General features: G+C 41.4%; 1 protein-coding gene across 3 annotated transcripts in view; it reads right to left on the reverse strand.

Moving 5' to 3' along the window:
* The window catches only part of HOOK1 (hook microtubule tethering protein 1), a 194,895-nt gene extending 184,122 nt beyond the window's left edge, over nucleotides 1–10,773 (reverse strand). For 2 of the 3 annotated variants that reach the window (XR_007775432.1, XM_050962002.1), the window contains exons 1-2: nucleotides 10,557–10,773; nucleotides 1,184–1,269 (exon numbers count right to left, since the gene is read on the reverse strand). Coding sequence is in view for 2 of the 3 variants with exons in the window: in XM_050962002.1 (XP_050817959.1) it covers nucleotides 1,184–1,269; nucleotides 10,557–10,607 (137 nt within the window). In the remaining variant the exon portion in view is untranslated. Of the gene's footprint in view, nucleotides 1–1,183; nucleotides 1,270–9,594; nucleotides 10,530–10,556 lie in introns of those variants that run through there. The other variant, XM_050962003.1, reaches the window with a different exon arrangement.
* Between the last annotated feature and the right edge of the window lie 1,885 nt (nucleotides 10,774–12,658).

The following is a 12,658-nucleotide window of genomic DNA, read 5'->3' on the forward strand; positions in this document are numbered from 1 at the left end:
GTAAGATGTTCTGATCTTGTGTCTGAACTGATTGCAGTTTCAAACAGTGGGCATGCCACCAAAGTGACATGTCCACTAATGTTTAACTCCACTCTGCCACTCCAACCCCAATTTGCTATTGAAATCTTGGCAGGACAGAAAAATATTTTTAATATCTCTCCCATTTTTTAAATAGGGGTTTTCCCATGACAGCTTCAATACTTGAACTATAGAAGCTCCCAGATTACCCTTAAAACATAATGGTCAAGACCCAATAGCAGTACTACACAAAGACATGTAGGTTGAATTTCCAGTTCCTCTCTCTAAAAGGAAAGTAGAGCAAGGACTCAAGCACTGATATCCATGAAAATGGTGTCAAAGAGAACTCATGATCCTGTACTCCTTGCACATTCTGACCTGCATCTAGTTCCTACATTCCCAATAGCAGTATTCATGGGATAATTTATCCCAATTAACTAACTGAAAAAACAAAAACAATTCATGAAGACACAGACAGAAAAGAGAACAGTGATGATCCTAATGTTTGTATTCCAGATCATTTTTTTCCACCATGAACAAGACACACCAAAGATTAGATGTACGCTCCCAAAACATTTTCCCATTAGACTATTCTGTAATAAGGAGACAAGATGGGTGCGTATCTTTTATTGGACCAACTTCTGTTGGTGAAAAAGACACGCCTTCAAGCTCCTGAAGAAGAGCTCGTCTCTTTCACCAACAGAAACTTGGCCAATAAAAGATATTAACTCACTCATCTTGTCTCTCTCTTATCCTGAGACCAACACAACTACAACAATACTGCAGACATATTCTGTAATAAATCAAATTTCCACAGCAAATTAATTCTGAACAATCTATAGGAGATAAGGGAAAATCTGTGCTTCAACTATGCTTATACTAAAAAAACAAAACCAAAGCTCTGAGGAGAAGAGGGTGGAGAAATTACTCCAAACCATCCACTCTGTCATGTTGTTGATATTCGGTCAGTATCAACCCCATAGTAAAGGCATCTTTTTCACTCAGTTATAAACACCCCATCATACAAGTTGAGATACGTAGCATTTTCTAGGAAGATATACATTGTTATTCTGCATATCTGGTACGTTGGAAAAAAAAGTATGAAACCTAAATAAGAATGCAGAGTAATTTGATATATACTTTTTGAACTTAACTGTCAACTTACATTTGATGAAGTACTTGTGCCATTGCAACACCATTTGTCAAGTCTTGAACATCTTTGCAGGGTCCAGTAGTATTAAATGTCTGCAACTAAAGACAGACAAACAATATGTTTCCAGTTCAATATAGAAAGAGACAGGGAATTAGATACAATTCTCTATTTTTCCTTAGTATGAACCTTTAGTAAGATGCCTCTTTATTTTAAGTAGCCTGGAACATCAAAATCCCTTCCACAAACTGAATAATGTGTAAACTAAGCCAATAAACTATTCCTGCTCAATACTTTGATAGAAAGGCAATTACCAATATTGGCTTAAAATGTTCAAATATGCTGACCTAGTGTTTTTCCATAGTAGTGGTATTCCTATCTCTCATTGTAAACTAAACTTGTGAATGAACATCAAGTTGAGAGACTGGTGTAACATTTACTTGTTTCTTAAATTAGGTGACAAAGCTTCCATTTTGATGTTTAAAACCCTCACCAAAAATTTGCTTAAAAATAATAAAAAGAGAAATATTCTAATTTCAAACAATCCCAATTCAATCATTCATAATGTGTATGATAAATATAAATGTTCACCTCCCTTAAGACCTTTAAGATTATTGGGAAAAAAGTTATATAAAAACAGATGGAGATGTGTGCTTTTGGGTGGCAAAAAAAAAGTATGGCTACAGAACAGTTATCACATTCTTCAATCATTCTTAGCTGTTTTCATATTCTTAGAGTGTGCAAGTTTTGCATATTGGAAATATACTTGCTTGGAACATGGGAAACTCCAAAGTCATCCTTACATTTTGGACTGCATATCAAACATGTAACTAAAATTCATGAAACCCTTCTTTAACATATAATAGTACTTTGAAGCTTTTACAAAAGAGCTGGAATAGAAGACCAGGAGAAAGGTACATAACAGACAATGAATATTTGAATTTCCTAATGGTTGTATATAAAGAAGCTTTTCCCATTTAGTCTCTCATAGAAATATATGAACAAAAGTAAATTTAAACATCACAGCCCCATATTCCATCTACCAACCTTCATCTCTCCTACAAAAACTGGTATTATAGGAGCTGATAGGTTGCCTAACACTTCCATCTCCCCCTAACACCTTCCATTATAAAAATGTCTTGAAACCTTTTAAGAAGCTCTAACACCTCCATTTTGAGTTTGCAGCCTAATTAGGCATCTTTTATTTTTGTTTGAAATTACTCTTTATATTACTGTAGCTCCTAGAGGCTCCAATTAGAATCAAAGTCCCATTGTGCTAAATGCTACACACATACATAGTGACAGACAATCCCTGCCCCTAAGAGTTTACAATCTAAGGGCTCAATCGTTGCAAAGTCATGAGCCCAGGGTAACGGATAGTGTGCTGCTCCTGGTGGAGCATAACAGAACAAAACATAAGAACATAAAAACGGTCATACTGAGTCAGACCAAAAGCCTATCTAGCCCAGTATCCTGTCTTCCAACAGTGGCCAATGGCAGGGGCTTTCAGAGGGAATGAACAGAACAGGTAATCCCCCAGTGATCCATTCCCTGTCACCCATTCTTAGCTTCTGGCAAACAGAGGCTTGGGACACCACCCCTACCCATCCTGGCTAATAGCCATTGATGGACATATCCTCCATGAACTTATCTAGTTCTTTTTTGAACCCTGTATGCTAGTATATGTTTAGTTTGGTTTAAAAGCAGCCTAGCGAGGAGCCTACTTCTGTTAGTCTTTAAGGTGCCACTGGACTCCTTGCTATTTTTGTAGATACAGACTAACACAGCTACCCCTCTCATACTTGGTACTTCTGCCGTGTGTTTTTAAACTCTTCATTGCTGGTAATGGTAATATGAAAGCAAATAACAAGGGTATTGTTTTTTTTTTAATATTATACGGGTCTGAGCAATTTTCATAGATTTACAGGCTGATTTTGGACCTCTGAAGACAATGGGACTTTGCAACTGACTTCTGTGGAAGCACGATCCATTACTGGCAGTAGAATCATTTATAGAAAAGTGACATGAACTTTGCTAAACTGACATTGTGAAGAGAAATATATCCCAGGAAAATTCTATCCCTTACCCCATAACCTACAGAAGTCAAAGACACTGCAAAGGACCGGGGCATGATTCCCTCAGTGCAGTGTTGGGCTGCCACAAGCACTGCAGTCCATAGGCAATCTCTGATAGGCTGCTGCAAGACAGAGCATGCAGGATCAGCTCTAACTGGTGCTGCGGCCCATTTCAGCACTCAGTACAGCCCAGAATCCAGCTTAAATCACTTTTGCTCTCCACCCCACTGGGTGAGGCAAACACTTTCTGCCTTAGAAGCACAACTATTAGGCTAGTGCATTGCTTATGCTTTGAAGGGTGTATTACACATCTTATGACATAATTCTTATTTCTCCTAAGATATTGCATGTTCTGTCACTAAATAGCTATACATTTTAAAGTAGGACCATACACATATACAGTTATCAGATAGGTTTCAATGCTTAGATGAAGGGGGGGGGGGGGGAACTGAATTTCTGCCTGAAGATCAGGGCTGGAGGCTCTCCAGCTGCTACCACGGCTGCATAAGCTATGAAGACAGGTTCTACAGGTTTAGCCTCCAAAGAGATTTTGAATAGAAATGTTTACAGATTTTTTACAAGTGGGAAGAAAGAAAAGATTATGGCCCAAACTAACATTATTCAACCACTCATGGAGAGGAAATCAACACTAAGAATGTTTACCAGTTCTAAATGGCTAAAACTATAAAACAGTAACTCCTCATTTAACATTGTTTCAATGTTACGTCCCTGCTCAATTAGGGAACATGCTCATTTAAAGTTGTGCAATGCTCCCTTATAACGTTGTTTGGCTGCCTGCTGTAAGATTCCGCAGAAGAGCAGTGACTTTATAAGGGAGCATTGCACAAGTTCTGCTTCTCCACCTCCTCCTCCTCCCTCCCACCGCTTCCCCCTTAGGACTTTCTGGGAGGGAGAGGCAGGAGCAGGGAAGCCCTGTGTCTCCGCTCCTACCCTTCCCTCCCAGAAAATCCTAAGCACCGCCATTTAGTGGCACTTAAGATTTTCTGGGAGGGAGGAGGAGGAGTGGAGATGCAGGGCTCCCCTGCTCCTCCACCACCCTCCCAGCACTTCGTGCTTAGGACTTTCTGGGAAGTAGGGGCAGCAGCGGGGAAGCGCTGCATCTCCACTCCTCCCCTTTCCTCCCAGAAAGTCCTAAGTGCTGCCAAACAGCTGTGGAGCGGGGACAGGAAGAGGCAGGCCTGGAGCATTCCTGGCAAAATCTGAGCCTGTTCTCTGGGAAAGCTGCCGCTGCTGCTGCAAAAGTGCTTCCTAGCGTCCTTGCCTGCAGCGGGCTGTGCCTGTATGGGGTAAGCCGGGGCACTTCCCAACCACAGTACAGTACTGTACAGTATATAGTATAATACCAAAAATTCCTTGCACTGTAACCCCCCGCATTTATATTAAATCTTATGGGACAATTGGATTCGTTTAACATTGTTTCATTTAAAGTTGCATTTTTCAGGGACATAACTACAACGTTAAGTAGGAGATACTGTACAGAATATCTTAAATATGGATTTCTTCCCCACAGGCAGCCATTCAACATTCTATAATGCAGAATATATCTGCATCTTCCCCTGGGTCTGTGGGAGACCAAATAAGATTTTAAGATTGCAACTTCCACATATTCTAAATAAATCTCGACGATAATTTTTAAAAAACCGAGATAGATGGCATGAATATGGTGATCAATCTCATCTGCCAGAGTTATTCCAGACCTGCAATACTATCTACTAGAACTTGAAAGGATAAAATAGCTCCTCTAGATATCCAAGACTTTTTTTCTCATTTGCTTATAGAGGGTAGTAGAAGCACTCAAAGGCTTGGCTAAGAGCTATTTCCTTAGGCACTTACTGTCTCAATGACATACAACTTTGGGATCACAGGAGTTAAGTTTTATAAGTTTTGCTTGAGAAAGCATTCTAAAAGACATTATAAGAAGTGTACATACTGAACAGAAGGGAAAAATAGTTTCCTGTCAACATAAGTAGGAAAGTAGGTTACTGATTATGGGCGTGATCCTGAGTGCTTGACTTCAGTGTGAGGTAAACACACTCATGCTTAACTTTAGGCACATGAGCTGTCCCACTGAGACAGTGGAACTACACATGGGCTTGAAGTTAAGTATGTGTCTTTGGAGGACAGAGGCATAAGTAATGCCTGGACATCATAAAGGCAGGTCAGTGCATTGGATGGACGTATTTGTCATGTAACAAAAAAAATAGTCAAATTCTGCTGTTATTCTAGTGTAAGTCTAAAGTAACTATATAAAAGCATAATTTGCCCACACGCCCCCTCTGATATAAAGCACAATGCTAAAGGAAATTCAAGAGAAGCAACTGCTTTAGTATGTTAAGAATCTACCTATACACTATCATTCCAGGCACTTAAATATCTAGACACTGACACAGGTGTCCATGACACAGCCTGCTCTAAAGATAGCTTCCTCCTGACTGTTGCTGCAGGTATTATTTCCATTCTTATCTCAATGGAAAATATTGTGGTTTCTCTAATATGAAGGGAATAAAGGCTCTCTTCCCGGGGACACAAATTCAGAAAATCTAAGTTTGAGGACTACTGTGGAAGTAATAGTGTTAGATGACAGAAGTTCAGTTTCTCCTGGGCACTTATACATATATTTTTGTTAATTTGAGTAAGCTAACTTTTGAATATTTGAAAATACAGTATTCCATGACACAGCAGACTGAAGAACATACTAATTCTGTGATGTCTTTAATATATTAAAAAAGCATCCAATATGTACAAATATTAGTTAACACTTGTAATTCACATTTTCCCCTCCCCCAATGGAGGATATGTATTTATGCTACAGGGATTGCATCAACCAAACGGGAGATTATGAATAAGGTGAACATCCCTTTGCAATATAATGATAATACAAACCACTTGAGCTTCTCTCTCATGACTACCCACAATAATTGAAACCACTTAATATTATAGATAATTATAGCTCACAAGTCTCTATTAACTATTCCTTTCAATACAAAGCATCTTCTTCCCACCCTACTGCTATTTTGGAAGTGAATTCTATATTAGACATAGTTATGGAAAATTAAAGTTACATAGACTGTAGCAGCATATGGCTATTAATACCATTAAGCGTTCACTAACTTATGAGTTACATCAGTGAAATAAGATGTTAGACCAGAAAAACAAAACAAAAACCACAACGCACACGGCAATACATACACGCTGTAATAGCAACACACAAACAATCTGAACATACAGATTCTCATTTTCACTAAGGTCCCTTTACTAAAGGAACCGTTACGTGGAAATAAGTTATAATTACACTCACTTTATGATCCCTTTCCATGATTAGATCTGTATAAACAGCCAAAGTATAAATGAGAGTTAGACCCATAATGTCTAAAGCAGCACTAATAAAAAGTTAGACACACCCATTTCAGCCCTAAGAAAAAATTCTGGAATTTGGATATATGCTCAAGTTGTTCTTACCTATGCTATGGTGAGCCTTAGGATAGGCTATTTTTTTTGTATATTAATGGGAAAAAATTAAAAACCCTGAAACAATGCTAAGATGAAGGAAAGGAAGACTGAAAAGAGATACAGAATCTAATTTTTGTACATGTTGAACATGTAAACACTATGTGGATGCCAGCACAAAAAAAAAATGGAGTGAAGAAAAAAGCATGAAGTTATTTTTAAACTATTATATAAGACTCTGAATTCCATGACCCAGTAACAAAACATACCTATATATTTACAAATACTTTACTCCATATATGCATGCACATAGTTTGAACTTGTTGGAGGAGTAAAAAATGGGGTTCCCCTTCCTATAAGTACTACTAAACCATCTCTATCTTGGTTATTTTTTTTATCCCTGCATTTCTAAATTACTTCTACAGAGTAATTAATTCTCCTTCCCCATTCCAATTTGGCAGCCACCAACGGGCAAGTATTTCCAAAGAAACATTCTGGACCAGATAGCCCTGCTATAACCTAACACTGGCTTTATAGAATTCCTACTGCAATCTCTCAGTATTTGGTACAATACAGTTCCATCAAAAATCTTTTTAAACTTTAAACCTGCAACTCCTGAACTAGAGAGCCAAGAAATCATCCAAAATATGAGCAAAACTGAAAGGGAATGTTCAATTTCGATTAAATAACTTGTCTGTTGCACATGCAGCGCTGCACATTTTGAAGAGTTTGAGAATCACTGTACTAAATGTTTTAAGATCTTACATTTTTGCTTTTGTCAATTGAAGTCTGCACTTTAAGTGTTAATTGAGTGTAAGTTTCATTTTATTGTTTTTTGTTAATAATTTAACAGGCTTCCAAACCAAAGCTAATGCTGAAAAAATAATGATCAGACTCACAGCATATTGGGATCTGAGAATGGTCAAACCTGTCCACTGCTCCAAAACCATTGTTATTTCAACAATGACTTGTTGGTTACAAGAAATGTCACTTGGTTCTTATGCAAATTATAACATAACAGCAAATTTTTCTACCTATAAAAAATTTCAGTTCCAGTTAATTTGCTTCCTGGTCCAGGAAAAAGTATAACAAGCCACGTGGATTAGGGGGTGGGGAGAGTGGTAGGTGTAGTATATCTTTACTTTAGTAAGGCTTTTTATACTGTCTCCTGTGACTTTCTCATAAATAAATTAAGGAAATACAACCCAGATGGAGCACTATAAGGTGAGAGCATAACTGTTTGGACAACTGGTGGTTCTCAGTGGTTAACAGTCAATCTGGAAGAGCATATCGCATGTGGTTCTGCAGGGATCAGTTCTGGGTCCAGTTCTGTTCAATATCTTTATCAATGATTTAGATAATGGTCTAGAGAGTACACATATAAAGTTTGCATACAATACCAAGCTGGGAGGGGTTGCAAGTGCTTTAGAGGGTAGGATTAAAATCCAAAAGGATCTGGACAAACTGGAGAAGTGGTCTGAAGTAAATAGGATGATATTCAACAGGGACAAATGCAAAGTACTCCACTTAGGAAGGAAAACTCAGTTCCACACATACAAAATGGGAAATGACTGCCTAGGAAGGGATCTTGGAGCCATCCCGGATCACAAGCTAAATGAAAGCCAACAGTGTAATACTGTTGCAAAAAAAGCAAACATCATTCTAGGATGTATTAACAGGAGTGTTATAAGCAAGACAAGAGACGTAATTCTTCTGCTCTACTCCATGCTGATTAGGCCTCAGCTGGAGTATTATGTCCAATTCTGGGTGCTACATTTCAGGAAAGACGTGGATAAATTGGAGAAAGTCCAGAGAAAAGCAATAAAAATGATTAAAGGTCTAGAAAATATGACCTATGAGGGAAGACTGAAAAAATTGGATTTGTTTAGTCTGGAGAAGAGAAGACTGAGAGGGGACATGACAACAGTTTTCAAGTACATAAAAGTTTGTTACAAGGAGAAGGTAGAAAACTTGTTCTCCTTAACCTTTGAGGATAGGACAAGATTCAATGGGCTTAAATTATGGCAAGGGCAGTTTAGATTGTACATTAGGAAAACTTCCTGTCAGGGTGGTTAAGCACTGGAATAAATTGCCTAGGGAGGTTGTGGAATCTCCATCATTGGAGATTTTTAAGAGCAGGTTAGACAAACACCTGTCAGGGATGGTCTAGATAATATTTAGTCCTGCCATGAGTGCACAGGCCTACAAGTCTATGATTCTAAGATTTCCCTTCCCAACCTCTTACAGCCTTGGTTATTAGGTCAGACGTGTAAGCATTAGCAGTATTTTCCCTTTGCATATTAAAAGGGCATAAAACCACTCCTGTAAACCATGATTCTTACTGATGCATAATTCAGAGGTCTGCAGTCTTTTACCATAATTGAGAAGCTGGTAAAAGAACATCTCAAGTCTGATTCCTATTTCTTTCCACTGAATGGTTAGAGAAAATTAAAAATATTATATTCTCTCTCACACACACACATTATAAAGTATAAATTACTATTTTTTAAAAATTAACATGACTCTGCACAGGTATTATTTCAAGACAGTGGCCAAAGAGGTTGTTGCAGATCTCTGACAACTTAAATGATAGGGTAGACTTGACATAAGTCATACTCAGCTGTGGAGAGAAACTTAAAAGAGAGGAGTAGATTAAAGAGAGAGAAGGAGAATTAAAATGATCCCTGATTAAACAGTGTCTCTCCTCATTTCGGGTGCAAAATGTTTATATGTTTAAGAGGTACATTTACAATCTCCATTTTTTAAACAAAAACTTCCTCCTGTGGGACTTTATTTTAGAAGCAGCCATAGATATAAATGCTTAATCAGACACAGAACTGCATAGCCTTTCATCAGAGGTCAAGAGATTGCTTTAAAGTGAACCTGAGAATGAAGGTGTCATTCTCCTTGTGACAGAGACATTCGGAGCAGGTCTGCCTCTTCGATCACACCCTCATAAGCTGGACTGTGGTCTGCGGTTCTAAGAGGTGGAAAGGAAACACCCCCCCACCCCAACAAACAAGCAAACAAACAAAAGCAAATACAAGATTCTGGATGCTGCAGATCAAGAGAGTCTGGAATTAAAACCAAACCTCAAAGCAGGTTAAAACATGAGAGAAGAGTTTAATGCTTCCAGAATGCTGGTAAAGGACAGTGTTACTCTTTGTGGATTTAAAAACAACAGTGTGAAACTAACACAATATTGAATGATGATAGCGACACTAACCAGGTCTGGCGGTTTGCCTCAGATCTAAAAACGAAACCAGAACTAGCTCTGTCCTAGTATTCCCAGCTTCTGTCACATTACAAAACACACACCGACATAAGCAAGAACTCAACCGGTTGTTTGCGTAGGTGGCGTGGATGCACTATATAGGGCGTGTAAACTGAGAGGATATTACACAGGGGTGCGGGGAAGGGGGCATTGCATAGGAGGGAGAGATATAATAAAAGGGGCATTTTAAAAAGACACCCTCCTGCAAACCCCCTGCGCAGAGGAAAGGGGACAAGACCCACTCGTGACAGAGACAAGCCACGCTGCTAAGGTAGCGAACGCCACAGCCACGGGCACGGAATTAGAGCAAGGTGCGGGGGGGGGGGCATTACACAAGATAGGAGCCCACGGGCGAGGGGCAATGATACAGCGCGGGGATCGCGGACCAGGGCCACTAACCGGGATGCGGAGTTCACTGGGCATGGGGATGAACCCACGGGGCAGGTGCACAGGCTGGTGACTGTAACAAGGGGAACGTTGTGGGGATCGCATATACCGGTCAGCTGCTGACAGGATAGAGCCCCCGCCCGCCCCAGGAGGGGTCAGGCCGCCCCGCCCCGCGCGTACTCACCCAGAGCATGAGGCTGTCGCAGAGCAGCAGCTCGCTGGGCTTCGCCTCCATGGCGGCAGCGGCGCCTTGCTCCTCGGAGCGCTGGCCGGCTGCTCTCTCAGGAGCGCTACGTAACCAGCTCAATCCACTAACCTCACTTACGCCCAAAACAATGCGCAGATTACGTAACAACACCTCCGGCTCCGCGCTACAGCGCCATTGTCACACGGTCACTCCCGCCCACTGGCCTGGGCCTTGACTGACATGGGAGTTCTCCAATCACTGGAAGGGAAGGCGGAGAGTCCTCCAAGCGCCTCGCCCACCACGCGTTTGCACCAATCAGGGAACCCAGAGGCGGGGAAGGTTCGGCCGGGGAGCGAGCGTTGATCGAGGCCGCGCAAGGGAAGCTGGGAGAGCTGCGGCTTTAAGAGGGGATGAGGTGCGAGTCTCAGCGGGAGATTCGTCTTCATGTGAAATAACCCTCTGCCCCAGTCATAGCCCAGCCCCTCCTTTAAGAGGTGGAGCTGTACCCAGCTCCTAGAACTGGAAGGGGCCCTGAAAGGTCAAGTCCAGCCCTCTGCCTTCCCTAGCAAGGCCAAGTACTGATTTTTGCCTCAGATCCATAAGTGACCGCCCCCTGCCCCCGTGTATTGAAATCACAACCCTGGGTTTAGCAGGCCGTTGCTCAAACCACTGAGCTCTCCTTCCCTTGGTCACTGCCGCCACCTCCATTTCCACCAAAGCACTACAGCCCAGTTCCTCTGCGCACAGCCCCCTCATCACAACCGCTGTCCAACCCCTCAGCCACAATCACCAATCACCAATCACCCACCACCACCAGCCGCTGGCCTCAGTCCCGTCAGCACCTCCTGCTAGCTGCCATCACTACAGCAGCCCCAGCGTCGGGGCCCCCAGCCCATCAGACGCCCCTGCACCTCCAACCTGTCATCGCTACCACCCTGTGCACACAGGACCCTCGGAGCCACTAGCCACTACCGCCTCTACCACCTCATCCCATGCCCTCAGCTGGCACGGCTTTGCCCTCCCATCTCCACCCGCTCTGCCGCTGCCCCCGCACAAAACTGTTTCCCAGCATTAACTATAGTAATAATTGGTTTCAGAGTAGCAGCTGTGTTAGTCTGTATCCGCAAAAAGAACAGGAGTGGCACCTTAAAGACTAACAAATTTATTTGAGTATAAGCATTTATGGGCTAAAACCCACTTCATCGGCTGCATGCCCAGTGGAAAATACAGCATCCGATGAAGTGGGCTGTAGCCCACGAAAGCTTGTGCCCAAATAAATTTGTTCATCTCTAAGGTGCCACAAGTACTCCTGTTCTTTTTATAGTAATAATTGTTACAACCTCGCCCAGTACCACTCTGTATGGTTACCAGTCTGTTGCGGTTGGAACCAGTTGCTTGGTCGCCCATGCTTTGTCTTGAATGATCCCTTAGAATATGTGGTAACTAGTTAGGATCATTTATTTTTGACTTTAGCTGTGACACTCTGAATACTTCTTCCAGATCTGAGGAAGAGCTCTTTGTGGCTCAAAAGCTTGTCTCTCTCAACAACACAAGTTGGTCCATCTTTACCCATCTCATCTCTCTCTAAAGGTTCATCAAACATTATTCCCAAGTTACAGGTTGGGATAGGGAGGCACAGGGAAGCCAAGGCCCACATTCTGTAAAAGTAGCCACTGATTTTGGGTGCCAACTTGGAGACTGTTGGACATGATTTTCAGAAGTGCCAAGGTTCCTACAATTCCAGTTGATGTTAGTGGGAGCTGTGTATACTCAGCATCTCTGAAAATGAGGTCATAAGTGTCTCAAGTGGGACAACCAAAAAACAGATGCCAAACTTTACAACTGTCCAAAATGACTTATCTAAGGTCATGCAGCAAGTAAGTGGCAGAACAAGGAAATAGGAACCACTTCTGTATCTTATCCACTAGACCACACTGCCTTCCACTATACTCTGAACAGAAAATTGGGATATACTTAATTAAAAGCTGAGTCAGGCTGAGATGGTTGGAATTTTTAAGAATGAGTGATGTTACTATCAGGACACAACACCTTTAGGGTGTGGTACAGTCTAGGTGGTACAGTGCAAAAGCTTTGCCTAT

Source organism: Gopherus flavomarginatus, chromosome 7, assembly GCF_025201925.1.
Source record: "Gopherus flavomarginatus isolate rGopFla2 chromosome 7, rGopFla2.mat.asm, whole genome shotgun sequence".
NCBI lineage: Eukaryota > Metazoa > Chordata > Testudines > Testudinidae > Gopherus > Gopherus flavomarginatus.